The sequence below is a fragment of the Zingiber officinale genome, chromosome 7B, assembly GCF_018446385.1.
Source record: "Zingiber officinale cultivar Zhangliang chromosome 7B, Zo_v1.1, whole genome shotgun sequence".
NCBI classification, from domain to species: domain Eukaryota; kingdom Viridiplantae; phylum Streptophyta; class Magnoliopsida; order Zingiberales; family Zingiberaceae; genus Zingiber; species Zingiber officinale.
In genome coordinates, this window is record NC_055999.1 from 114,639,382 (window position 1) to 114,665,281 (window position 25,900).

The following is a 25,900-nucleotide window of genomic DNA, read 5'->3' on the forward strand; positions in this document are numbered from 1 at the left end:
TTTTATTTTTAGTTTATCATATATTCCAATCCTTTTACTTTGCTAGCTATTAAACTTAATATCTTCTGTTGAGTTGCTAAGATGTTACTCATAATGCTGACTCAGAGGAAATTTTTAACTGAAGAACTTCATAAACTGAGCTATTATTTCTCTAGATCTAGGGTCAAGTGCTGGCCCTATGACTTTGCTTCATGTTGTGGACTTGCAGTTATTATGTATCTACATTTTTTCTCTTTTGGGGAATTTCCATTTAATACTATTTAATGTGGAATCCACTATTCATAAACTTTGCTTGCTTGATTTTTAGAGTATCTACTCGACTTATTAGCTGTCAGTTGTTACACTTGTCATGTACACTACAATACAGTCTTCTTGATACACTCATGTGTCGATGCAATTATTATATGGTTTTAGACTTTAGAGTATTTGTTTGGTTCATTGCAAGGTTCAAAATATTCTGTTTTAGTCAGCACAGGAAAACCATAGCATTCTGCCCATGGGCCAAAATTGAAATGGGGCCTTCACAGATGTAGATGATACCTCTACATTGAGTTTTTGATTGCTCGATATTGCTCGATGCCTGCCTTCACTTGTCTACCTAAATCAATCATCTGTTAACCCATTGAACTTATCCTGTTTCGCTGTCCTAAAATTCATAACGGGATTAAACCTTTATTTCATTCTGACCCTTGGAACAGCTCTTTGTTTCAACAAGGTAAGCTATAAGCCTGCCCTCCAACAACCCCTTGCTTCCACCTTTCTCATTGTTGCCATTGGCACCACATGTCGGCATGTTGACATGACATGATACTGTTTTGTTCTGCATGGAGACCAAAGGAACTTTAAACGATCATGCACATTGGTTTTCAGTTGTTAAACATTTTATGAATGTGATTTCGATTTTCTTATTTATATAGTCATGCACATAGTAAGGTACATTCATTTAGTTTGGTTGATGCAACTATTATTCGGTATTTTGTCATTACACATGACAGAAAAAAGTGCAGCTCCATAGCAGACAACAAAAAATATCATTAACCAATTAATTCTATTGATGGTTTTTCATATCACATTTTCCGTATAATTTGTTTTTATTTGTTATATACTTTTAGTTTTACTTGTACAGTGGGCCTTACCTAGTATAACCCAAAATGCTTTTAGATCCATGTGATTATTATATTGTAGTTGGCTCGTTCTAAAGGGTAACAGCTGCCTCTTATTTGTGCGACCTTAAAGTCCTAACATGTGGATGAAGTTTATGATCTTAGGCATGCTTGGTTTTACTGTCCATGCATAATTATTGAATGTGAACTTGACTACCGGTTGATTCGAGCAGAGAACCAGGCAACCAGAACCATGTGTCAGTCCAATTTGCTTGCTAGAAAACCTGATCAGTTCATTTGTTTTCCAGAATTTAAGTTTTCTTAAATTCTTATATCTATTTTCTTGTATATTTACAGTTTATACTTATATATAATTTAAATGTTTTTATATAATATGATACTATTTATAATTATTTTCACATATATACTTAAATATTACAAAACAAACATGTGACTATGTGAGTCAATTGGTTGAGCCACTTGTTTGAGCAAGAATCCAGACCAACTGCTTGATTGGGTTGTTCGTTGTGGTTCTGGTAACTCCTTTTACAATAAATAATCCTTATGATACAGACTGGGCAATTCATATGCCCCAAACTCCTGCAAATCTTGAGTATGGACATGCGACAGTCAATCTGAGCAGCCTTCCCCTTGCACAGAAGCTATTTCCTACAGGCTCTTGCATCACAGGTCTATGGGTAAGCAGGAAGAAGAGCCATTGTGAGTTGTTTAAGAATACATTAACCCGTCCTGCCATTTACTTATCTCACTGACAATTTCTTCCTTTCCTATCAATTTCTTGTCCTTTCCCTCCTTGATCTATTCTTAGAACATTTGTTCTTTCAAGTCATCAAGTTTTAACTTTATTTAATGTCTATTACTATCTTGGTTGGGTTGGGCAAATTGTTCATTGACATCCATATTTTTTATATCACTTGAGGCTTTGTGATGGAATTTCACTAGTTGCCATCATTGGTATAGTTATCTCGAGTCATACTGGTAAATATTTCTGCTTTTAAATACAATATCCCATCATTATTGTGCAGATTAACCTCTCCTGCCTATGATATAGCCTTGTAGCCATTCAGGACAAATGGCTTAACCATTTTTTTTCTCCCTGACAAACATGAGCAGGAAGCCAAGTGTTGATGGGCAACCTATGACGATGCCTGAAAGGCTATTTTGTGAAGGAAATAGTTTTTATATCTTTTATTATGGTTATCTCTATTGTTTCTTCCAACTGTTAATATATTGGTCACGTTTATCATGCCAGGCTTATTGGCTATTTTATCTTATGTAGGGGTCCAAATTATGGGTACCGTGGGAGAGTAGTTCTTGCTTTTGAAGAAAACGGGTCCTCTAAAGTTGGAGTTAGATTTGACAAACAAATTCCTGAGGGTAGCGATCTTGGGGGCTTATGCGAGGAAGATCATGGATTCTTCTGTGCTGGTGGATCCTCAGTTGACATTGTTTTTTTTCCTTCATTCTTCATAAGTATTATTTTTGTATTCTCTTAATTAACTGTCTTTTTATGCAGCTGATTTACTTCGCCCAGACTTCTCTGGGAGTGAAGATTTTGAAAAGCTTGCAATCAGTGAATTGTTAGAGGTATGCTATTTTGTTCTTATCCTTTGCAGGTTGATACACAGTTGGCATTTGTTCTTATCCTTTGCATGTTGACATACAGTTGGCACGCATTTGGGATGCTTCTCACTGCTTGATCCCCTTTTCAGGTTGTGACAGAAGAAAGTAAAAATGGTCCTTTGATTGTTTTTCTCAAAGATGTTGAAAAATCTATATCTGGAGTTACTGATTCATATATGACTATGAAAAACAAGCTTGAGTTGATGCCGCAAGGTACTCTTATAGTTGGGTCGCATTCGCAGGTTGACAATCGCAAAGAGAAGGTAATAACCTACCTTAAACAGGTTTTACCTTCAGAACATTTGTTTTAATTTTCATTCATTTTTATCTTTTATATCTTTGCAGTCACACCCTGGTGGGCTTCTTTTTACAAAATTTGGGAGTAATCAGACAGCCTTGCTTGATTTGGCTTTCCCGGTACTCTTGCCTCTTGCCAAACTGTTGTCATTTTTGTGTTCACGAGATTGAATTTGTCTTACCATTTATATGCTTCATAGTCCATGCTTTTGATGCTATCTTCAAATTATTTCATTGATGTGGTATTGGCCATCAAGTGCTGAGCAAAGTAGTGTTTCAAAAGAGAAACTGTTTCATCTTCATAGAAAAGATGATGGTTTACTTCTGATGCATCAACAAACTTAGGGAATATAAGGTCTAGGCTTACATGATTTTATTCAATCCCAGCCCTTGATCTTCTCTAGCTCCATGTATTTTCATCACTCCCATATTATTGAACCTTCTAAGCTAGGCACCTAACTACTATTGATAGAACAACTTGGCCTAAATTAAAAGATAAGGTGCCTCAACTAGCTGTCATGCACTCAAAGGTCAAAACAAGGACCTCCAGTGCCTTCAACAAATGCTTCGGTCGGTGATGCATGATTAACGACTTGGTTACTTGAAGCACACACAACCTGGATTACTTTATTATTCTTTTTTTAACCTATCAATGGTAATCATCTTACTTAAGAGCAACTGGATGCTTCTTTTGGAGGATGTAAAATGTAGTTCTTGTTGTTCTCCAGGACCAGGAGGAAGTATTGGGGCTGACTCGATGAACTGTCTTTGTCATACAATCTTGGCCTCCTAATAGTATATGGCATGGTTGGCCCTTTTCCTATGATAATTTGCTACTTTCTGGTGTCCTAGTTGTCTAATTGTTGAATTAAGCCTGCCTATATGTAACTTTTCAGTGAACCCATTAAACCCAATTCTTATAGACAAAACATTGTTAAACTCAGATGTGTGCTCCTCAATTGTCATCTCTTTTAACATGTGGAATTTCTCCGACAATTGCCTGTCATAGTTAGAACTATGAAGTGTTGCCCCTTTTAGTTTAAGTTTCACAAAGAACATTCTTCTTTCTCCCTGAAGGTTATCATTCAATGTAACTAACTGCATTCATTTCTTACTCTAAACAGTCTTCTCTACATGTGTTCTCCTATGAAAATCTTCTAGTTAGATTTAGATTCCACCTCCTTTAATTCAATTCATTTCTTCTCAAGTTTGGTTCTACAAGACTTGTTAGTGCAGTGAAAATTAAACAAAATACACAAGCACAAGAAGACAAATCAAACTCAATGATTTAATATGGTTTGGAATCTCCCGTTCCTAGTCCATGGCCTATGAACATTCAGATGAATCATCCTTTGCAAATACCACTACTTCCATCTTCTCGGTACTCACCTTGAGGCAGAGAAACCTCTTACAATGGATGAGAGGTAAATGTAAGAAGATGGAAGCAACAAAGAAAGTAAAGCATTTAATACAAATATTCAAGACATACATGACATAGTTGCAAGGTTTAAAATCTCGATTTGTGTCGAGGTTTTAGTCTCAAACTAGGACGATACGGTATTGTATTGTGTCGTACCGATATAGTTTCGGTATTCTTTAAATTTTAAATATAAATGTATATTAATTTTATTAATATTTGATTATTAAATATGTTTTATATTTTGAGAATTTGAATTTATATTTCAATATTATCTCATAAGATAATTGCCTATTAATTTTTTATAAAAATTATTTTAAAAAATAAGTAATTCTCAAAATTCAAAATTAAATTTAAAATTATAAAATTATTTGAAAACTAAAAATAATTATAAAAATTATGAAAATTTTAAATTATTTTTTTAATGTATTTGTAAATTTTTAATTTTTAAAATATTATTTGAAATGTTTAAGAATTATATTTTTTTTTAAAATTTTAGATTATTTTAAATTTATATTTAATTTTAAAATTATTTAAAAATTTTGAAATAATTTTTAATATTTTATAACTATTATTAAAAATATTTTTTTTATAAAAAATACATATTTAAAAAAAATTAATTAAACAAAAAAAAAAATCACGGTTGCGATGACCCGAGGAGGTGTCTGTAGTCCCCACAGAGGATTTTAGGAATATATAAAATTTTAAATAATTTTTTATATATTTTAATAGGGAAATTCGATTAAGATTTTAAGAAATATATTTGGCTATCTATTTAAGTTAGGGGTTGATTGGATTCATTAAAAATAATAATAACTTAAGAGAAATAAATAAAATTTATTATATATTTTTAAAGTTAAAATAAATAACATATATAATTAATTTGATAATTTTATTAGGGTTTAATTAAATTCCTTTGAATTATCCCTATCATTAGGAGTTGATTGAGATAATAAACCCAATATCAAATTTAATTTCTGTTTTAATTGAAAAAACTTGCGACATTGCGACCTTAGCCTCCGACCTCTTTGGATTATTTGTAAAACCCTAATCCTCTTTGGATTATCCCTATCATAGCTCGCGACCTCAGTCAGGACATTGCGACCTTAGTCAGTACATTGTGACCTCTGATGTGGTGTGGGGTCGCGCGACCACTCTGGCATTGCCACACTCGAGCCTTCTGCAGTGATCGCAGGGGTCGCGTGATGCCTTCGTGGCTGTTCCTGGGCCTGGTGTTGGGTCATACTGATGACGGTCGACGGGAGGAACGAAATATTTCGTTCGTTTTAACTAGCTTTGCTTGATATCTCAATCCCTGCCGGTAGCTTCTTCAAGTTCCCATGTGCCTATATATATTGTTCTTGTCTGAAAGCGGAGAAGATGGCAGGTTGGGAACATGACTTGGCGGTTAATTGGATGAAAACTCCTCGCTGTCCTACAAAACCAGGAGCGTTAGTGTCGGACCAGGAACGGGTTTCTGACATTGGCCCTCCGACGCTTAGGTCAGTTTTCAGCTCAGTGGAGAAGAACAGTAGAAATGAACAGTAGCTAAAGCATGTGGAATAACAAGATATCGCATACCTCTGCCTGTGGATGGAAATCCCCTTCTATATTCACTGTAGCGCTTGTGCACTCATCTTAAAGCATATGCACGCTTTCTAAAGCATCCTAGAAAAAGATAAGTCAAAAAGTGTGTCTGACATTTTTCCTTAAGCAAGCACACAAATATCTGACGTGATAGACTAGAAGCTTCTAAAATACGATTTGTATGCGGGACATGCTCTGTTGTGGCACAAACTTCCAAAAGGATACGATGAGATATATGGGTGGGTCCCACTATTGATTGATTGGAGGCCGCTCGGCAGGGACGTCCCAACTCGGTCGTGCTGATTAGAGCTATCGACCTATCCTCAGAGGGCTACCATTTACCCGATCGGACATGCCGTCCGATCGGCAGGGACGGTGGGTCAGAAAATTTACTGTCTGTTTCTTAACCCCAATTGCAAGTTTTCAGAGGTTGGTCGTTCGGACGGTCAAAACTTGCGACATTGCGACCTTAGCCTCCGACCTCTCTGGATTATTCCTAAAACCCAAATCCTCTTTGGATTATCCCTATCATAGCTCGCAACCTCAGTCGGGGCATCGCGACCTCATTCAGGACATTGTGGCCTCTGACGTGGTGTGGGGTCGTGCGACCACTCTGGCGAAGCCGCACTCGAGCCTTCTGCAGTGATCGCGTGGGTCGCGTGATGCCTTCGCGACTGCCCCTGTGCTTGGTGCTGGGTCATGCCCCTGGTGTTGGGTCATGCTAATGCCAGTCGACGGGAGGAACGAAATATTTCGTTCATTTCAACCGCCTTGGCATGATATTTCAATCCTTGCATACCAGGAGCTTCTTCAATTTTCCATGTGCTCGTATATATTGATCTTGTCCGAAAGCGGAGAAGATGGCAGGCTGGGAATGTGACTCTGCGGTTGATAGGATGAAAACTCCTCGCTGTCCTGCAAAACCAGGAGCGTTAGTGCCGGATCGGGAAGGGGTTCCGGCATTGGTCCTCCGACGCTCAAGTCAGTCCTCGCCTCAGTGGAGAAGAACAGTAGAAATGAATAATAGTTAGAGCGTGTGGAATAACAAGATATCGCATACCTCTGCTTGTGGATGGAAATCCCTTTATAGTGTCACTATAGTGCTTGTGCACGCCTCTCAAAGCGTATGCACATTTTTTAAAGCGTCTTAGGAAAAGGGAAGTCAAAAAGTGTCCTTGACACCTTTCCATAAGCAAGAACACAAATATTTGACGTGACAGGTTGGAAGCTTTTAAAGTACGATTTGTATGCGGGATATGCTCTGTTGTGACTCAAACTTCCAAAAGGGTATGATAATATATGTGGGTGGATCCCACTATTGATCGACTGGAGGCCGCTCGGCAAGGACGTCCCAACTCGGCAAGGACGCCCCAACTCGATCGTACTGATCAGAGCTATCTACTTGTCTTAGAGGGCTACCATTTGTCCGATCGGACATGCCGTCCGATCGGCAGGGACGATGGGTCGGGAAATTTACTGTTTGTTTCTTAACCCCAGTCGCAAATTTTCAGAGGTTGGCCATTCAGAAGGTCACGTCCGACCGGAGTTGAAGGCCCGTTCGGCTAACTTTGCCTGATCTGTGGTCTTGGACCTTTGATTGTTTTGACTTTGTCCTCCACACCCATCTTTGGTGGAGTCCCATCATCGTATCATATATAGTCTTCACTTTTACCTGAAGTTCAACCTTTGAAAAACAACTTTTCTGTTGATCAATTGACTACTTGGTGTCCATGTCCATGACTTGGATGAGTTAGTGGTCACTCCAGTCGACTATCAACTGCTGACTTGGACCTGGACAGGTGTTGTCAAATCTTGTCTTGCTAACAGCTTCCTGATATTTAATGTTTGTCTACTAGACTCTACTGGACTGATCATGGTTGATTGGTTGACTGGACTCTAGAGACAAACTTTTCTATTCATCCCTTACTTGACTCCTTAGCCAGTCCACTAATAATATTAGTCGACTGAAATATTGGCAATGCATATTTCTAAGGTCGAGTTTGTCCCATTTAAGAGTTGTACCCTTCCCCATCCGTACATGTGTCACTCTCTCAACTCCCTTGGAATCTTGCCATGACTCGCTTATTATTACTCTGTTGCTCCTTATCATGGTCTTTCAAAGTCCATGCCATCCTTCTCCGAACTCCATAAACTTTTAAACCATCGAGCTATCAACACCTTGGCCATGCCAAATCTTCATGTGTATTTTCATCAAGTTCTATACGACTTCACATGCATATTATAAAGTGTGGGGAGGGGAAGAGGAAAATACCAACTAGCACATCAACAGTATCAAAGAGGATGAAGAATGTTAAGAGTTGGAGAAATTTATCATCCATATCTTATTTTATTGTGCTTTTGTCAGATCCAATCATATCAGTCCAATTCCAATTACTTCCAATGTCAGATGTCCAAATGTCCCATGACTAGGAGCATTATTTAATTTGAGTCTTGGAAAATTATAGGTGTCTTTTCATTAAAATATTATAAGAACCAATGTTCATTTTGGTATTAGTAAGCTATAAATCATAGTCAAGAAGCTTGATGCATTTTTTTAATTTTTTTCTTTCTAAATTATAATACAATTGACATTTTAATTGCCATATCCTTATAATTTGAAGTATGCAAACTAGGTAGAAGGAAATTATTAGCTTAAATTTCATTTGAGTCGATGTTAAGAAATTAAAAGATTAAAATTAATTTGAGTTGATGTTAACATAATTCTGGGATAACTCAGTCTCCTCATATATGCACCTTGTCTTTCGAGGGATTATTCAGTGTTTGAAATGCCGTTTTGTGCCGCCCGACACGGACGGTTTTTACCGTTCCGCTGGGCGGCCGAAATCGGCACGGGAGGCGTCCCCGTCTCGGCGGCGACGGACGTCGGCGCCGGACACCTTTGGCGGTGTCCCGCGACGCTTTCTGCGCCGAAGGCGTTGTGCGCGACGGCTTCTGCGGCGTCGGAAGCGTCCCGCAGGGTCGTCGGACGCCTACAGCGCCGTCGGAGGCATCTGACGACGCTTTTGGCGCCGCCGGACGCCCCTCGCGGGATCGCCCGTGATCATCGCAACGCGATCTCGCGTTCTGCTGCCGCTGCGATTTTTTTTCTATTTTTAATAATTTTTTATTTTATTTAATTAATTTAAAGAATTCTCAAGGATGTCTGGAGGATGTATGATAATTCGAAGAGGCTTTTATATACCCTAATTAAATTATCCTAATAAAATATATAAAAAATATATTTAAAATTAAAATAAATTAAATAAATTTTATTAATTAATTTTCTGAAAAAAAATAATATTTTAAATTTCATTTAAAAATTTTAAAAAATATATAATAATTCTTATTTACATTCTAATATATTTTTTATTATTTTAATTTTCATTTAAATTTTTAAAAAAATTCTAATAAATTATATTTATATACTGATTTTTTTTTTAAATTTTTTTACTTGATATTTTTTACTATTAAAATATATATTATTTAATTAATAATTAATTAAATGAATAAATAGTTAATTTATATAATTATTATTAATATAAAGTAATATCTCGTATTAATTTATATTATTATTATTATTATTATTATTATAGATACTTCTATTTTAATTTGAATTATTAATATATCAATTCTATTTAAATAAATTATTTTTAATTATTTTTTCTAACAATATTTAATTATTCAATAATTGAGAACTTATAATAAATCAATATACAACTTATTTTTATATACATAATAAACATATTTATCTTATAATTACTATAGATAAATAAAAATTACCGCAACTGTATCGGCACGGCACGATACGATACCGAAATCGTATCGTTCTGGTTTGACACCGAAACCTTAGCACGGGTCGAAATTTTAAACCTTGGGATTAATAGACAAACTTTTCACCAAGTTCTTTGGGCTAAACCAGAAATGTTACTTTGTAGGGTGGTTTTTCGCATATTCTTTCTAAATACAGCCATTGTTCATACTGGCCCCTCTATTAATAAGCCTGTAAATTTCTTTACCATTAATTTTATTATTGATGTGTTTCATCATATCATGACATCTGATTGTAGCACCCTCACTTGTCATAGTTGATCAACAATTTCATTTATATTTTTTGTTACATTTGGACATACATGCTAATGTTATCTTGTTGAGATATTTACATTTACCTCAGAGCCAATAAAAATCTAAAATAAAATAAAGTAAAATTACAGCTCAATTATCTCTGTTCCATAATCTGTCCCCCGGGAATACCCAGGATAACTTTGGGAGGCTGCACGAAAGAAGCAAGGAGATTCCTAAGACGATGAAACAGCTCTCCAGACTTTTCCCTAACAAAGTCACAATTCAACTTCCACAGGTTTGAGTTGGGGACTTATATTTGTATTTGCCCTTTTTTAAGAGTATCTTTGTTTGCATACTATAAATACTTGCAGGATGAAGCACAATTATCAGAATGGAAACAGCAGTTGGATCGTGATGTTGAAACTCTTAAAGCCAAGTCTAATGTGCTGAGTATACGATCTGTAAGTCTTATCTTTTCTGCATGAATTCAAATTGTTGATCCATGTTGCGATATTTTGGTTTTTTTACCTTTTGTTTCAAGAATTTCATCATCATAAAGGCAGGCTGTTCGATGACTTGTGAGTTTGTTTGGTATTTTGTTTCAGAAGTCTTCATTGTCTCAAGTGTCTTAAAGAGATAACATTTCTCTTTGAACCTTAGATGGAAGTATTAAAGTAAAATGCTGCAGTTTTGATATCAGGAAATGTTTATAACAATTCAGGTTCTAGCTTTAGCACTAAGACGTCAATTTCCCTTATGTCAGTTTCATGTTCTAGCAATTAGCTTATTGCCAATCGGCAATATGCATGGTAATATTCATGGAAAATGAAATAAAATTTCCTATTGGGTGCAAAACACATATAACTTGATTATGTTGCTTAATCGTCATCACATGTCACACTCTGCATCTCATTTTCAATCAGTCAGGAATCCTTTTGAAATTTAATCAGCAATTGAAATTTTAATTTGTTTACTTGATTTATTTATTTTAACTTAATTAATGAATGATAATTTCATATTATCTAATCTAAGTAGTACTTGAGCTTTTAATTTTCCAACTGTTTAATGTTTTGTTAGTTCTATGTATTTTAATAAGTGGTCAACAATGGAAGCACTTTGACTTTCATGATTCCCATGGCAGAAAATCCTTTGGTCCATCATTTTTACACTCCATGCCTTACTAGATATTTGTCATGCTAAACAAAAGATGATGTGATATTCATGGTATTATATAAATAATGTGCTTTAGAAAAAAAGGTAAATCTGTTACTTTAACAACTCTTGTAGGTGGTGGCCCTATAGATATGGAGGGAGATAGATGCAGGTATATAGGCGTTAGGTGCATGGTGAGGTAAATCTCAGGTCGTTAGTTATTGAGAATCGACCCTTGACTATTACGTTAGAGATGTCATGCGTCCACAGTCTGCGCTACGCCCTAGGGGCAATAATGTGCTTTAGAAGATCTATTCTTTATTGTATGTCTTTGATATATATGACCCCCAATGTAATGCATATTGATTCAACCAACAACACGAGACTAGTTTTAACACTCCTCAAGTTTGTGGATAGAGGCATTGACATGCAGTGAGACATTGACATGCAGTGTTGCTCAATTTCTGGATGGGGAGAGGAAGGCGCTGGACCCAGTGTAACTGTGCAGAAAGGTTGGCCACTGGATTTGGTGGAAGGATATGTGAGGTTTTGCTGTTTTTCCCCTGGCAAGCTGGTGACATCAGCATCTTGTCTTCACTTGGTCAAGTGAGGCCTCTGCATATGTAGCAGAGAGCACGCAGTATATTGCCTTCTCCAGAGCAGACTGCACGTAGAGGTTGGTGTGGGGTGTCACTAAAAGTTACTAGAGGGGAGGAATTAGCAGGAGTTGGAGTTGGATGGCTGGGGCTGACATTGATATACTAGTGGGGATGTTGGAGTTGGGATCTATAGGAGACCATGTTAGGTAGAGAAAGAAGACAAGTAACAGGAGGAAAAAGAGTACATAAAACCTGAAGGACGGAGGAAGCAATTTGTTATGTCATATTCAAGGCCTCTCCATTATGTTCAACTCATCAATTTATTCTAGCATATGTAATATGCAATTGCTGTTATTTGATGCGCCCTTGGTTGCTTTTAATCCCTTCTCTTTCTTTGATGAAGGTCTGGTTAATTATCATAGATGCCTGCGATTTTGTTATTTTCTTCTCATTCTTCACATTAGTAAAATTTTTTTGATTAGATGTGCTACCATCTTATGGTTTCCGTCTTTTGTGTTTATACAGTTCTTGAATCGGTGTGGCTTAGATTGCAATGATATTGAAGCTGTGTCAATAAAGGATCAGACACTTACAAATGAAAGTGAGTTGCTTTCAATGGTCTATCTGTATTATCATTACTATCGTTACCAATGCTTTTAAAAGAAAATATATAAATATTTTTGGGCAGATGTGGATAAGTTAGTTGGTTTTGCTCTTAGTCATCATGTCGAGAATAGTAGAATTGAAGCCTTGCCAAAGGACACAAAGCTCGTTCTCTCCAGTGAAAGGTTATTATACGTTTGAATTGTGATGTAGTGAAGCATGGAGTCTATATAAAGCTCCCTCTAACCTGCTTAAATTGTTACAAATGACTGGCAGCCTTATGAATGGGTTAAGTATGCTGCAGAGCTTTCAAAATGATAACAAGAGCTCGAAGAAATCACTTAAGGTATTTCCCTTGTTTATTTTTTTTGTAATCTGAATGATACCGCTGCGTTCTCCAGTGCAATGTCTTTTGGTGTATAGTTATGAATTTCCTTCATTGTACCACTTCAATGTCATTATTTAATTACCAATTTGCTTTGTTACAGGATGTGGTTACTGAGAATGAATTTGAGAAAAGACTACTTGCTGATGTTATTCCGCCTAATGATATTGGAGTTACATTTGATGACATTGGAGCATTGGAGAATGTTAAAGAAACACTGAAGGAGTTGGTGATGCTTCCCCTACAGAGGCCAGAACTATTTTGCAAAGGACAATTAACAAAGGTACTTCTTTTCTTGATTTTCCTCCTAATTGTTGTTCAGTTTGAATTCTCTAATTTTGGATACCAAAATAAACTTGTTGTAACATATAAATTCCTACTAGTCTACTCAATCATAGTAATTTGTCAAAAATATTTAGTCTTGCACTCATTCCAAATAAATTTGTGCCTCCTAATATGATTGTTTGATATTACTTATGCCTTCATCATACAAATTGTCAAAATACGTTAAGTGTATTCTGCATAGTATAATTATCCTTAATGACTTTTTGGTTAGTTTTTTCCCAGACAAAGTTGCTGACTGTCCGTGGCCTACAAAATTCCTAGTTGTAAAATGTTAGATTTGCAAACCGCATCAGCCATTGAAGTTCAGTTTGTACTGTCACCTAATTTTTCATAATCAGTTGTCAACTAATCATCTTTCATAACTTGACACAGCTTATATCAGAAAGTGCCTTTTAAACATTCTTTCAAGTGGAATGAGAATCTAACGAAGTGAAGGAAGAATAACTAATTGACAATGACGTGTGACGAGAAAGAGGATGTGAAGCAGTGCATTTGCAGTTACTTTTCTAAATAATAACATGGAGTTCCAAATTAGAAACTGGATTTGGGATTGTGGACAATGTCAGGAGAGTAGTAGAATATCGAGGAGCAACTATAACAGTCTCAGTTCTTATTCTTTTGTTATAATCCTGTTGTGGTTGGGGCGTTCATGCTAGTTCTTTGAGAGGAGATATTGAGCATATAATTCAGCATGAAGAAGTTCCTCCACGATAGATTTAGAAGATGTGTAGTTTAGATAAATGGAAGGGACTCAAAGAAGATTACCGTTGCATAAATAAAGTACATAATTAGGAGAGTAGCAAGGATAACCCTTTCTGTGTATGAGAATGCCCAGGAAGACACAGTTAAGTTATTAAGGAACAATTTGCCTTTACTTGGAGATTAAAGACGAACAAAACAAATTTAAAGTAGCTAGCTGAGATGATGCATTCTCTCTAACTTGGAGCCAGAGGAAGTGAATGTAGTCGGCAGCAATTTGTGAAAATGGAACTAAAACTGGATTCCTTACCTGTTGGCGGTCCATCCTATGGAGGTGGTTCAGATTAAACTACATGAGCAATATACAAGGATGACTAAGTGGGTATCTGTTAGCCCCCTAACTTGATGGCTCAATGGGACGAGAGCATTGGGCAGTGCTCCTTTGATCCAACCTATTGAGCATGTTCGCGGGGCGCGCGACATGCTAAGCAGCGAAGTATTTGGGCAGCACGGGGCTGTTCAAGCCCAAGTCTTGTAGGAGGCAGACTTGGCATACCAGCGGGCCTGGCATATGCACAAGACATGTCAAGCAGCGGACTGCATTGTCCAAGCCCTAGTCTACGAGTGGCAAACTTGCCAAACAAGCGGGTGTGGCATGTGCGCAAAACATGCCAAGCAACGACGCAACGGTGCGGGGCACTGGCCTTGGACTATGTTGTGCAGGAAGCAGACTTGGCATACATTCGAGCTGGGCATGCGTGCAAGGCATGCTAAGCAGCGCTGAGGATTCTGACAGCACGCGAGATGCTATCCAAAGAGCAAGTTATGCAGAGGCATACTTGGCAATCATCCGAGTTGGGCATGGGCGCAAGCCATGCCAAGGAGTGACAAGTATCCGACGGTGCACGGGCCACTGTCCAAGCCCAAGTCTACAAGAGGCAGACCTGGCAAACATCCACCCTATTGTGCAGGTGCGCAGGGCGTGCCACAGGCAAAGCGGTGGATGCGACAACACGCGGGTTGATGTCCAAAGCCCAAGTTATGCACGGGCAAGACTTGGCATTCATCCAGACATCGCATGTGCGCAAGACATGCCAAGCAGTGGATTCATGCAGTGCGCAGGCACTGCCCAAGCCCAAGTCATACAGGAGGCAGATTTGTCAATATTCTGAGCATGACATGTGCGCAAGACATGCCAACCAGCGGGAAGGATTCTGAGAGTGCGTGGGCCATCTAATAGTGGCATGTGCGCAAGGCATGCCAAGTAGCGGATACGACAATGCGCGGGGCGCTGCCCAAGCCCATGTCATGTAGGAAGCAGATTTGGCAATCTCCCGAGCAGGGCTTGTGCGCAAGGCATGCCAAACAGTGGAGAATTGTGACAGTACGTGGGTTGTTGTCCAAAGCACCAGACATGCAAGGACAAACTTGGTGATCATGCAAGTAGGGCATGCGTGCAGGGCATGCCAAGAAGCAATAAATGTGTAGCAGCGTGCAGGGCTATCTAACCACAAGTCATGTAGGGGCAAGACTCGGATTGCGACGAACAAGTGCAAGGATTGGACGTGCTGCTTCCAAGCATTTAGCCAAGTGGGCTTGTAGGAAAAGTGAGCCATGCGGCGGGCGCATTCAATATGGATGGAACAGCAGGGGCCAGCTCATGGTGTAGAACTTGTGCCATGCACAAGGCGTGCATATAAAACTTTGGTGTGGTGCCAAAGCAATGGAGCCATGGGCCAAGCACTAGGCGTGCATACAGACTTTGGCGCGGAGCCATATAAGCGGAACCATGGACTAAACATCGGGCGTGACTTTGGTGCGGTGCCAAAGAAGCAAAATCGTGGTCAAGCGCAAGGGGTGCAAATTGACACTTGGCATGGGCCCAAGAACCATGGGCCGAAGCACAAGCGGTGCATGTTGACACTTGGCATGAGTCAATGCAGCATGATGATGGGGCAAAGCACAAGGTGTGCAGGCTGCCACTTGGCATGGTGCTAATACAGCCAAGATATGTGGACAATACGGTTTTGTAGAAGTTGAGTCGGTTTTGTACATGTGTTATCTTTAGCTAATGGTCATTTGAAGCCTTCGACACTGTTTATGGAAGACGCCTTCCAAGTCATTGAAGCTGCCTTCCATGAGGCAGATCAACTCCTTAGTTGATCTTCTTTGCTTGGGTGATGCTTCGGTTAATCGGAGTTGAGTTCACCCTAACCCAACTCCGACCTTCTCCTCGAGCAGGTTTCCTCCCCGATTTCTCGTCCCTCGAATATTGCGCACGTCCTTGTCGTCCACCGGTATACTCTTTTGCAACTTCTGATCTCTCAGATGCACCGAGCCCATTGGCTCTTTTCCCGTGCCATCCTTCTCGTTTGCTGCGTCTTCCGCTCGACTTCTTGTGCTCTTAAATTCTTACACAATTAGACACAAGACATCAAACACAAACAAGACCTAACTTAACTTGGTTGACCATATCAAAACTACCATAGAGTACTTACACTTAAAAATTGAAGGAGAGTTGTTAGAGGCATAGAAAACAAGGGACTGAATGTGCGTCCAAGAATCTGAGTTTTCAATGGTTTGAGTTCAAGGCTCATAATGTAAATGAGCATAATTTCAAGGAGCTTATCAATCTAATCTTCATAACTCAAGCATTGTATTGGCACTTAGTAGCCAATATGAAGTTATTGTTGGAACCAATAGCAAGTTCTGAAATCGACCAATTTGGTAGTTATCTCTTTTAGATTGATAAAGCTAAAGAGATTTTTGATCACCTTGTAAGAACGAGAGTTATCACCAGTAAACAGATTTTGTGTTTGCAACTATGCTGGGTAGCAATAAAAAAAAACCATTGGAAGATGCTCATAATGCTATGGTAAATTCCTTGCTTAAGGAAGGTCGATTATTAAACACATTTTGTAGAATCGTGATCCTACGTAGAATCGATTTGGGTCAAAATCGAATCGGCCGGGATTAGATTGTTGAATCGTACGATCCTATCAAAAATCTTTAAATTTCATGATACATAATTAATAATTAGAAAAAATATTCAAAAAATCATTTACCTATAAATAGATTAATAATTTTGCATGTATATATATGCAATATTATAAATTTAAATTAACTAGTAATTTAACTACCATTCTCACATAATAGTACTTAATAATATTTATATTTTCATATTATAAAATGAAATAATATAAAATGTCTATTAACATAATAATAATAATAATAATAATAATAATAATAATAATAATAATAATAATAATAATAATAATAATAATAATGTTCCTTTGGTTTATAAGATGACCTAATTTAAAGGCCAACAAAACTGCTAATGTAGAAGCTATTGAATTCTTTGAATCGAACACGAACGTCGGAAATATTCTAAGCACCCCTTGATTTCGTAGAATATCATACAATAGACTTTCAAAAATTTGTCGTTTTGGGGAAAGGAAACGATGATCAAAAACTAACTCAACTAAATAGATTTTTAAATAGTCTCAAAATCCTAATCCTAACTTTTGCAAAGATAAAAAAATAATAATAAAAAAGATAAATCTTCCGGGTCTCTGAAAAGATTTCAAACGATTTTTTTTTTGGGTGCAACTGAGCAGTTAACGTTAAACCTAGAAATTAACTATAGTATAGGTCCTGTGGTTCAACCTAAGTCAAAGTTATGACCTCTCAAAGGTTCCACCGATCCTGTTATGATCCTACCGATCGTGTTTGATCCTGCTCTGATTCTACTGAAAAATTGATTTTGCACGGTCTTGGATCGATTTATGCTTCCAGATATAAGATAGTGCGATCCTACGATCTAAGATCGTGATTTTACAAACTATGATTAAACGTCACAGCTTTCCTATGCAACTTTGGCTTAGGAATTGGCAACTCCTGTGGTCAAATGCTCTAATTACCTATGTAGACTGTTGTAACCTAGGATGTATAGTTATCCCTGTTAAATTTGTCGATGGTAGATTGGTAATAGAAGCAGGAAGACAGATAGTGAAGTAGTTGAAGATTACTTTTGGAGGATTCCATGACTGCAGAAAATTTCTGGAAATCTCGAAGAAAAACCAGATGAACTTAAAGTTACTGCTATGGATAAACTAGAAAATGGGTTGTAAAGGGTGGGTTTATTCCAAATCAACCTAGGGAATTCGAACTTGACCAATTTATTTGCTGGTAATACCCATCTATGAATCAATTCATTTAACTCAAACCCAATGTCATAAAGTTGTTGGTGGCATCGTCTTGTGTAAATTGGTCCTGCCATCTTTTGTCACTTGTAGTTGGGGTAAACACTTTGATTGATGATGACGGTGCTTATTTCAGATTGGTTCACTAGGATTAGTCCCAAACTGAATTGAATTAAATCCTTAATACTTATTAAATCAAATCCAAATTTAGTTTGAATTAATTTTTTAACTGAAACTCAATTAAATTTGTGTTATTTCTAATTAAGCCTTTTAAACTTAGGAAACCAATTCAACTCAAATCAAACAAACCATTGTGTAAGGTCGAGTGAACAGATTGAATGTTGGAATCTCGTCATTTAAGGGGGTGAGGTAACTTTTATTTGAGTGAGGTTAACATCTTTTGTTTGAATTGATAGTGACTGAGAGAACGAGATAACATCTCGCTAAAGAGAATCATCCAGTTTACAAGATCTGCTTTGCCTTTCCTGCTAAGATTCATCTTCTTGCTACTTGTTGCTCAAGCCTGGCACTTGCTATTCACTTGCCTCTATTGCCAAGACTCGATACTTGCCCTTTGCTAAGTTCTTCTCACATTTCCTCTTATGGACTTCACCACATTTGTTGAAGAATGAAAAGTTGCTAGATCAATTCATGTTCTTTTTCTAGCTGCTTTCATCTCATTTTATTGCCTGCGCAAGGAAATTTACCCTATATCCAGCCAATTTCTTTGGCCATTTTAGTTCTGTTCTTAGATTCTCGTCTCTCTTAGATTCCTTATTTCTTGGGAAAGTGGTGGATTGGCTTTGCTGATAGTGATCTGACATTCATTTTACCTGAATTAGCTCCCAAATAGTATTTCTTCCGAATTAAAAGAAAATATTGGAAATTTATCTTTTCAGAGTTATCATCCTAATAAAAGAAATATTATTGTAATAGGTCCTGTTCCTGGTCAGAAATATAGTGAAATCATCTTTCCCATTCTTGCCCCCGACCTTGCTACAATGAACGATGTTTACTTCTTAAAATATCCCATATATGTAGGTGGGAACAAAGGAAGGGGTCAGATTTATCTGATGGTAGCAAAAGTAACAATACAATCTATAATGCTACATCAACAGGTGTAGTAAGTATAATAGTACGTAAAGAAAACGGTGGATATGAAATAGCCGTTGTTGATCCATCGGATGGACATCAAGTAGTTGATATTGTACCTTCAGGACCAGAACTTCTTGTTTCAGAGGGTGAATCCATCAAGCTTGATCAACCATTAACAAGCAATCCCAATGTGGGAGGCTTTGGTTAGGGAGATGCAGAAGTAGTGCTCCAAGACCCATTAAAAGCACATGTGAGTTAGACATCTGATCATCAGTTCAAATTAGCATTCCTAAGCTTTCTCTAGACTATTCTGTCTTGGTCTAGAATGGACTACAATATAGAGTTACCTTATTCATGGTGGCAAAAGGCGAATACGCTCGCCCCCAGCGCCCCTGCCAACCCGTCCCAGGGCCAACAAGGAGGAGGTAAATCACGGGCGGCTGCTAGCCTTTGGAATAGTGACTAGCACACAAGGGAGACATTTACCTTGGCTTTGCCGAAGAGTTACCTTATTCAGGTTATATGCAAGGTAGTGTGATATTGTTAGCCATAGTTGGTGTAATTTCTGTGAATTGCTCAACCATCTCAAACATTTCCACTATCAAATCTGGTGTAATTACCTTTTTTTTGTTGTATAGGTGAGTGTATAAAGTAAACTTCCAGTAATACCTTTAATGCATTATTGTTGCGCCTGACGCCTGTGTACCTGCATGTACCTCCCTCCATATCCGTGAGGCCGGCACTAGGGGGGCCGTTAATGTAGCGGATCTACAATTTAATGCATTATTGTTTTTTTTACAGTTGTACTCAGTTAAAGAAACTTCAACTACTTTTAAGTATTTTTTTTTCAGTTTTATTTGGCTTGCTACTATAAATTAAATATTGATTGTTACACTTTAACGTGCAAGTTTTCAGTTTGTATGCATTAAATGAAGTTATGACTAAATTGTGCCTTTTGTGTTAGGATCCCTAGAAATTAAAATGTTTAACTTTCTTTTCTTATTTTCCAGCCATGCAAAGGAATTCTTCTTTTTGGACCCCCCGGCACAGGGAAAACCATGCTTGCTAAAGCTGTTGCTACAGAAGCAGGTGCAAATTTTATCAACATATCGATGTCAAGCATCACATCCAAGGTATTTTGCCTTGTGCACTGTCTTATAAAAATGGGCTGCTATATTAAGTGGTTTATGCTGCTATTTTATGTGATACAAGGTTAGAAAGCTGTTTGCAATCTTCATGTCAGTTGAATTTTGGATAATATAAAAATTATGTTCTGGTACTTAATTTAAAAAATAAGTGAAAATGAAAAAAAATACTATAGAAATTAATGTATCAATTTGGTTTCGTGTCAACCATGGATTCTATTTATTTAACCATGTAATATTTATTTAATAAAATTGGAGAAACATTGAAGAAAGAAATCTTCTTTTTTGTTGATTTAGAAAAGCTTACAACAAAACCCCTAGAAAGTGGTGGTGTATTTTAGAGTAGAAACAAATATCTAATAGTTATATCACCACTTTCTAGGGGTTCTATGAACTGTGGTAGTTAAGTTTACATCAAAGTCAGTTCTAAATTTATATCTTTCTACAGTTTTGCTAAATAATTTTATCAGCTAGATTCAAAACAAATTTTGTATTTGTTATTTGTAGAGGATAAAGTGTTAATTGATAGTGTAAATAAAATAAATTTGAGAATTTGGAGAGAAGCTTTATAATGTATAGGTTTTAAGTAGAACTAAATTTGAATATATAAAAATATAATTTCAATAACAAGAAAAGAAGTTAGCTAGCAGTCAAGATGAATGACCAAGAAATTCCAGTAAGAGTTTTTAGTTATTTTTGGATCTATTATTCAAAATGTAGGAGTTATTGTTGAAAATATTAATAATGGGATAATAGCAGATATGTGAGTGATCGATGGCTGTGGAGTTGCTAGAAATGAAGATTCAAAACACCATATACATGTTGAAAGACAGCCAATTGATTCTATATCTTAAAATAGAGTTCAAGTGGTCCATCTGGCAAACCCCAAAAAGTTGGCACTTGTAGGGCTCATTAATGTGGATCTTGTTAGCTGTAACAGGGACGTGCAGATTGGAACTTTGTGATTTTTGCATTGAGTGTGCTTTAAATGGTAAAGTCTATTTCCTTTCTAAATTTAATTTTACACATCATTTGTAACAGTGGTTTGGTGAGGGTGAAAAGTACGTAAAAGCAGTGTTCACATTAGCCAGTAAGATTGCCCCGAGTGTGATCTTTGTTGATGAGGTAAGCTTATTGTTTAGTTTTATTGTAAATGATATTAGTATCCAATCGACTTCTGTTTTGTTCATTTCTGTGTTTCGAAGGATGATTGTGTTATTTCCATTTTATAGGTTGACAGTATGTTGGGCAGGAGAGAAAATCCTGGGGAGCATGAAGCAATGCGCAAAATGAAAAATGAATTCATGGTTAATTGGGATGGCTTGCGAACCAAAGATAAAGAACGTGTTTTAGTTCTCGCTGCCACAAACAGACCATTTGATCTTGATGAGGCTGTTATAAGGAGACTTCCTCGAAGGTAAATTTTGGGTATTGTATAATTTGATTGTTAATAAAAAGATTGATGTGTAGAAATGTTTTGTAATGCAGATTAATGGTAAATTTACCAGATGCATCAAACAGAGAGAAGATTCTGAGAGTAATATTGTCAAAAGAAGAGTTATCACAAGATGTTGATCTTGACATTCTTGCAAATATGACTGATGGGTACTCAGGAAGTGACCTGAAGGTTAGCTTTACTAGAAGTGTAGTTTCATCTTGTTTGAGTTATATTCCCGGGTGATTAAGGGATTTAATATCTTATTGTTCTTCAGAATCTCTGTGTAACTGCTGCACATTGCCCCATCAGAGAGATTTTGGAGAAAGAAAAGAAGGTTAGTGTTTCTCATCACTATTTTGAGTATTTCAGAAACTCAATTGGGAGTTTTAGACTGTTAAGATGCAGCACGTGTAAAAATATAATACTGCAGAGATAAGAATGCTTAAGATGGTGGCGTGAATTACAGAAATGCTAAAAAAATACTAACATCCATGAGTGCAATTAGGTGTAGATCCAATTAACATTCGAGGAAGATCAAAGAATATTCTAGTTGTTACAATAAAAAACATAACTTAATTCATTTGAATATTATTAGCGATATAAGCTCAATGCAATAAGCTATATGGTTGATGCCAGATAATGGAGGTAGACATTTGGATTACATTCATTAGACGCCCTTCACAGCCCGTTCTCAGGTTATGTGAAGAGAGGTAAATGATGGGATCAGCTTATAGCCGATTGCCAAGAGGCTAGGGGGTGGGAGGAGTTATTTTTCCGAGGGCATGCACCTGCCAGGAAATCCCTGCCCCATTATAGTAAATCTGCCACACTCTAGCCAACTGGGCTTCCCGTGGGAATATAATTGTGGTAAACATGGTACTACTAAAGATTGTTAAGCCATAGTTCCAGACTGCTGAAACAACGAAGAGGGATACAATGTTGATTTGGTTGACTTCTAGTAGATTACCCAGCAAAAAGAGTTTGCCCAGGATCTGGGATTTCTGCTAGTGCATACTCAGGGTAAATGGCCTCCTACTTTTAAGACAGCTATGGGTCAGCCCTATATATGCAGTACTAATGTCACCAAAATTTGTCATCTCTTCACATCCATGACTGAATATTAATGTAGATGTTCAATTATTCACACGTGGACATGATTTGTTTATACCAACACATTTGAGATGCATGCTTAAACGTATGCCACTTTTGATTGGCACTGAACCCGAATACCTAAATGGCAGAGCAACTTGTTTCTACCACATAAGAAGGCCATTTTTCTTAATAATAAGTTATGCGTTTCCCAATAGCACAACTCTAGTAGGTTTCCCAATATAACCTTGTGAGAACCAACGTTGCTTGGTTTGATGCACGATGTTCTGTGGGTTATGCTCCTTTTTTTGTTGTTATGGTGTTTAAAACTCGGAATTGCACACCATTGTTCCTTTTGTTATGGGATCTGTTGACTATCTGTCTTGAAACTTACAGGAAACGATTTCAGCAATTGCAGAAGGTAGATCTCTACCTATTCCATATGGAAGTGGAGATATTCGTCCCTTGAACCTTGAAGACTTCAAATACGCACATGATCAGGTAATGTAGCAACATGGTACATACACATTACTACAATTAAAATGTAACTCATAGTGGCTATGCCCTATGCTAAACGTGCCTGTAACATCTTTGAAAGTACCATAATTTCCCTCCTGAGAGCATTTGCAGCTCGAGGCCTGGACCCATTGCATGCAATCATATTTGACGCGCATTCAGTTTTTTTCCTTCCCTGAAAGCTAAAATTTTCCTTAAATAGCTTTTTAGCTTGTCCCGGTAAATTTGCAAAATGCTGATTTGCAAATGTGAATAATTATTAGTGAATTTTGAACTTGCAGGTGTGTGCAAGTGTGTCATCTGAATCTACAAATATGAATGAGCTTCTTCAGTGGAATGAACTCTATGGTGAAGGAGGGTCAAGAAAGAAGAATTCATTAAGCTACTTCATGTAGGAGACCTCCATTTTGTGTATATCCCTTCTGAAATCCCTTTCACCAAGCTAGCTAATCTGCCGATCAAAGTAGTGGCTTCTCTTGTCAATCTTGTATCTATTTTTCATAGCTGTTATTTATCAACTGTTAATTTTTATCAAACGCAACTCAATGTTTATCGAGGTGGTATAATCCATAGTTTTTTTTTCCCGTTACCTGTAATTTTGGACCTCAACATGGTTGAAGGCTTATTTATCTGTACATGATCATGGTTAAAAAAAATAAAGGGCCTAACTATATAGGGTTGGGTTCTTGTTAATCGAGCGGCTGGTGTGTTTGACATTTGGACATTATTTTAGCATAAGAACGGCTTGTGTAATACACCTGATCGTTCTTTACCTGACAAACACTTGGACATTATTTTAGCGTAAGTATTGCTTGTGTAATTCACCCGATCGTTCGTTACCTGGCAACTGCCTTGCTCGAAGTTGTTGGAGCTAACCTAAAGGGAAACAATAATAGAATTCTCAAATTTGATGTTTTTAGAATTGTCTTAATACTTTTCAAGTCTTTGTGCAGCATGGAGGAAGTGGACGCAGTGCAGACGAACAGCTCCACGGTGAGGTTCGGGGAAGGAAGGCGATGTTATTATTCCCTGTCGTCGTCATTGTGGCTGACGACTGTGCTCACTGTTCTTCCAAAGGTTATGTGTGCTTCAATCCATAGAGCTTGTCAAGGGCAGAGGGAAGTATTAATCCGGGCCCAATTTTTGTAGTATTATTATATTTTTTAAAATGTTATTTTGTTTTTGGGGTTTTTAATTAGAAAAATGATATGCACAAGGAAAAAAAATTCAATGAAAATAGAATAGACACATAAAATGGAGCCCACAAAAAGTGAAATGGTGGACCATGATTTTATGTGTCTATCTTTGAGATTTTCATTGAATTTTTTTTCCTTGTGCATATCATTGCTCTTTTAATTAATTCTAAATTCTGGATGATTGATCACAATTAATAAGTATTAATTCAGATAAATTATAATTTCTGACTATGCCATTAAAGTCTATTCCATTAAATATTAGTTAAAATTTTAGTTAATAATTTTAAATATTTACGGACCAAATTCATATTTTTCAAAATAATTTAATAATTATATTCTATTTAATAAATAAAATATATATCCGTGAGCTACTGTTAATTTTTTAGGATTTAAAGTGTATAGTATTTAGGTTTAAGGAAGTTATTTTTTTTTTTAAATAATGCTTATGAGGTACTGAGATGGATGTGCAGCATATCATCCCCCTCCATCAATATATAATATAAAAAATTTTTGACGGCCCCAGTAAAATTGAATTTATCTTAACTAATACTTGTTCACTATGATCTACCCGATTTGATCATCGATAATTTAGAATTAATAAAAATACCAGATAGATAATCTTATAAAAAATTGTCCCTTAGAAATATATGATAAGTTAAAGGAAGAAAATGAAAAATTGAATGATCAAATTTAAAAATCTAAAAATTCTGCATGTCTTAATCAAAATATCTGAAAAAATTATAGAAGTCTAAATTAGTATCATAAATATCATAAAAAATAAATTAAAAAAATATCACAAAAATATATTGTAAAGAAATTTTTCATTATTTTGGGTCCCAAAATCTTTCTTAGAATAAATAAATAATTATGCATATTTAGAAATTTATAAAATCAAGTTGGTATGCTTACTGTTAATTATTTCTAAAATTTACTTTCTCAGTTACAAAAATAGAAAATCTCTCAGTATTAAATTTTTCTTTAGATAAAATATTTTTTATGAATTTTTAAAATCATAATTCTTCATATAAGTATTTTGAAAAATCTATTTTTTTTAAATTATAATTATGTTTTAAATACATAGAAAAATCAACTTGATTTTTTAGACTAATAAAACTATTTTTGAAACGAACCATAACTAGTCAAAATAATTTTTTTTGTATATTCTTTCTGTTAGAAACTTTTATTCAAATTTTTTCTACGGATAGAATCATTGAATTTCTGTTCAAAAATATATTTTTATATTTTTTTTATAAATAATAAATTTTCTATAGATTATTTGCCGAAAACTTTAGTTCTAAATATGAAAAATCTTGAAACTTTATTTTT

The 25,900-nt window shown here is 36.4% G+C and overlaps 1 protein-coding gene across 2 annotated transcripts in view; it reads left to right on the forward strand.

Moving 5' to 3' along the window:
* The window catches only part of LOC122007018, a 37,845-nt gene extending 13,770 nt beyond the window's left edge, over positions 1–24,075 (forward strand). For both annotated transcript variants that reach the window (XM_042562759.1, XM_042562760.1), the window contains 17 exons: positions 2,404–2,552; positions 2,641–2,711; positions 2,837–3,010; positions 3,093–3,164; positions 10,304–10,405; positions 10,482–10,571; positions 12,387–12,462; positions 12,550–12,649; positions 12,741–12,810; positions 12,953–13,132; positions 20,201–20,323; positions 21,377–21,460; positions 21,568–21,752; positions 21,824–21,962; positions 22,048–22,107; positions 23,259–23,363; positions 23,660–24,075. In XM_042562759.1, the coding sequence (XP_042418693.1) occupies positions 2,404–2,552; positions 2,641–2,711; positions 2,837–3,010; positions 3,093–3,164; positions 10,304–10,405; positions 10,482–10,571; positions 12,387–12,462; positions 12,550–12,649; positions 12,741–12,810; positions 12,953–13,132; positions 20,201–20,323; positions 21,377–21,460; positions 21,568–21,752; positions 21,824–21,962; positions 22,048–22,107; positions 23,259–23,363; positions 23,660–23,773 (1,894 nt within the window). In that variant the 3' untranslated portion in view covers positions 23,774–24,075. The remainder of the gene's footprint in view (positions 1–2,403; positions 2,553–2,640; positions 2,712–2,836; positions 3,011–3,092; positions 3,165–10,303; positions 10,406–10,481; positions 10,572–12,386; positions 12,463–12,549; positions 12,650–12,740; positions 12,811–12,952; positions 13,133–20,200; positions 20,324–21,376; positions 21,461–21,567; positions 21,753–21,823; positions 21,963–22,047; positions 22,108–23,258; positions 23,364–23,659) is intronic.
* Positions 24,076–25,900: the final 1,825 nt, after the last annotated feature.